At 39.8% G+C, this 2,129-nt stretch overlaps 1 protein-coding gene across 1 annotated transcript in view; it reads left to right on the top strand.

Annotated features, from left to right (window-relative positions):
- Positions 1–460: 460 nt before the first annotated feature.
- PARD6B (par-6 family cell polarity regulator beta) overlaps positions 461–2,129 on the top strand; it is a 15,856-nt gene continuing 14,187 nt past the window's right edge. The window contains exon 1 of the mRNA XM_009998762.1: positions 461–676. Within this exon, the coding sequence (XP_009997064.1) occupies positions 461–676 (216 nt within the window). The remainder of the gene's footprint in view (positions 677–2,129) is intronic.

The following is a 2,129-nucleotide window of genomic DNA, read 5'->3' as shown; positions in this document are numbered from 1 at the left end:
GTCAGAATTGCAGAAGGCATCAAATTCAAAGTCTGCAAGTACACATTTTATTTTTCTTTAAAGAAAGCAGGAGAATCTCTGGCATGACTTGCTTATTATTGTTTTGGGTTTTTTAAATAAAGCTTTCCTTGTGTCCTTTTATTTTTCTCTTCCCATAAAAAAGCAAACAAACCCAAAAAAATCCCAACCTCTGATCAACTCCAATACAAGACTGGATTACAATCTACTGAATCTAACAATCACTTTCTGAGCTAGCACTGACTGCACTAATAGATAACAGTTTATGTCAAATACAAAACCAGCATAAGGTCTGAACTATCCAGTAAAAGTTTAGGTGGGTCATAAATAACAATTAACACGCACTGGCAGACATTTCTATGCTTTATCTTGGAAGTGCTCTTTCAACTCCCAGGAGGGCTACACAGAACACCATTCCACTTAAAAAGCGGGAAGTCTTGAGATGGGAAAAAAGCTTTTCAGTAGAATCTTCCTATACTCCATAGTGGACTTTGTGATCAAATTTCTACTACAAAGGGGGGGTGAAAAAAAAAAAAAAAAGCGCCTCCCAAGAAACTTCTCAAGCTCTCCAGAGATTAGGAAATCCAACCTGTCTTTCCACTTCACAGAAGCTGAAACTGAACGTGCCCTGAATAGCTTGATCAAGTCTGAATCACAAGTTTTACAGAACTTATGACTAAAATAGCTCTATAAACTTGTGTTACAACTGGCACAAAAAGCCTGCCTCTCTCCCTACCTTTATCTGAGATCAAATTGTTTATCACATTCCTTCCTCATACATCAGTTCCTTGTGATGAAAGCAAGCCCATGATTAATACTTTTTATTAGGTTGGTTCCAGTCACTTCAAATGACTTTGCCCTGACTCCTTAAGCATGCTACCACACCCACAGCATGGCACTCCAACCATGCTAGGAATGCACAACAACAAAAAAAATTATCTTTACTCCATAAATCTATAGCAATCTATGGCTTCAAGCACATGTGGTCTTCAGGAGGTTCTTCCTCCTTCACTCCCAAAGAAAAAGGGCAAACCAATAGTTTTAAAAACCTAGAGAAGGCACTGTTCTCTTACTCTCACTCTGTGCTTTCCCATAGCTCGTTAAGCAAAGCACACTGCAGGAGACAGAATTGGCAAGCAGTCCAAACCCTTTTCAATTTTTTTAATTACAAAATGACAAAATAAGGTGTTTTATATAGCCTTGCTCACGTAGCTGTAAGCTACTTTCTATTTACACCAGGATCACAGATTTTATCTAAACTTACAGACTGAATTGTCTATGTATACTTTTGCAGTGTAGAACCAAAACATAATACATAAAGGCTGGGAAGACTTGAATTAGCCTAAACACTGTCTGACAGCAAGCTATACTTAACAATTAACAATATCCTCTGTACTAATTACAGCTTGGCTTTGCTTGAGTGATAGGTGCAATTTCTTTGCCTTTGGCATGACGGGAGTAAGATCAACTTTACAAAAAATGGCACCGACTGAAAAATGATTCAGCACTGGATGTTTTGTTTTTTAATTACTGATTACCAGCTGAGACTTGAGAACTGGCTAGACACTTGTACCTCACCTCAACTGCAAGTCGTTTGAACTCTCTTCACAGCCACCTGCATAACATCTACACAAGGATGCCTCTCACCAGGGTCTATAGATTAGGGATTATAGATTTCCAAGGTTTGTTGGCATAACCAGATTAATCTACATGCTTGGTTCTTACTATTATATGTAATAAGTGAAAATTTACTTTTCTTCAGACTGCAACGTGTTCATCCTCTCTCCACTAAGGGAGTTTGCCAGGACCTCTCTCAAGGTAGCTAAGCAGACCTTTACATGGAAATAGCTGATCTATCTCAGAATTAAACCAATCAACAAGGTTACATAAGACAACGACTCTGATGAGATACCACATCCTGCGATATTAGCCCTTGTTAAAATAAAAACAAACTCCACTAACATCTTTACACTGAGGACGGGCTCACGAGAGGCGCATCCTAAGGGAGCTCCAGCTTCCAGCCCGGTCTGGACTTACTTTATGCCGCCTATCGACAGACACTCTAACACGGGGCACACGCAGGACCCGAACCTGCCTGAGGCGCCCTGAGG

Source organism: Chaetura pelagica, unplaced genomic scaffold (assembly GCF_000747805.2).
Source record: "Chaetura pelagica isolate M959 unplaced genomic scaffold, ChaPel_1.0 scaffold275, whole genome shotgun sequence".
NCBI lineage: Eukaryota > Metazoa > Chordata > Aves > Apodiformes > Apodidae > Chaetura > Chaetura pelagica.
This window is presented reverse-complemented; position numbering and strand designations above follow the sequence as displayed.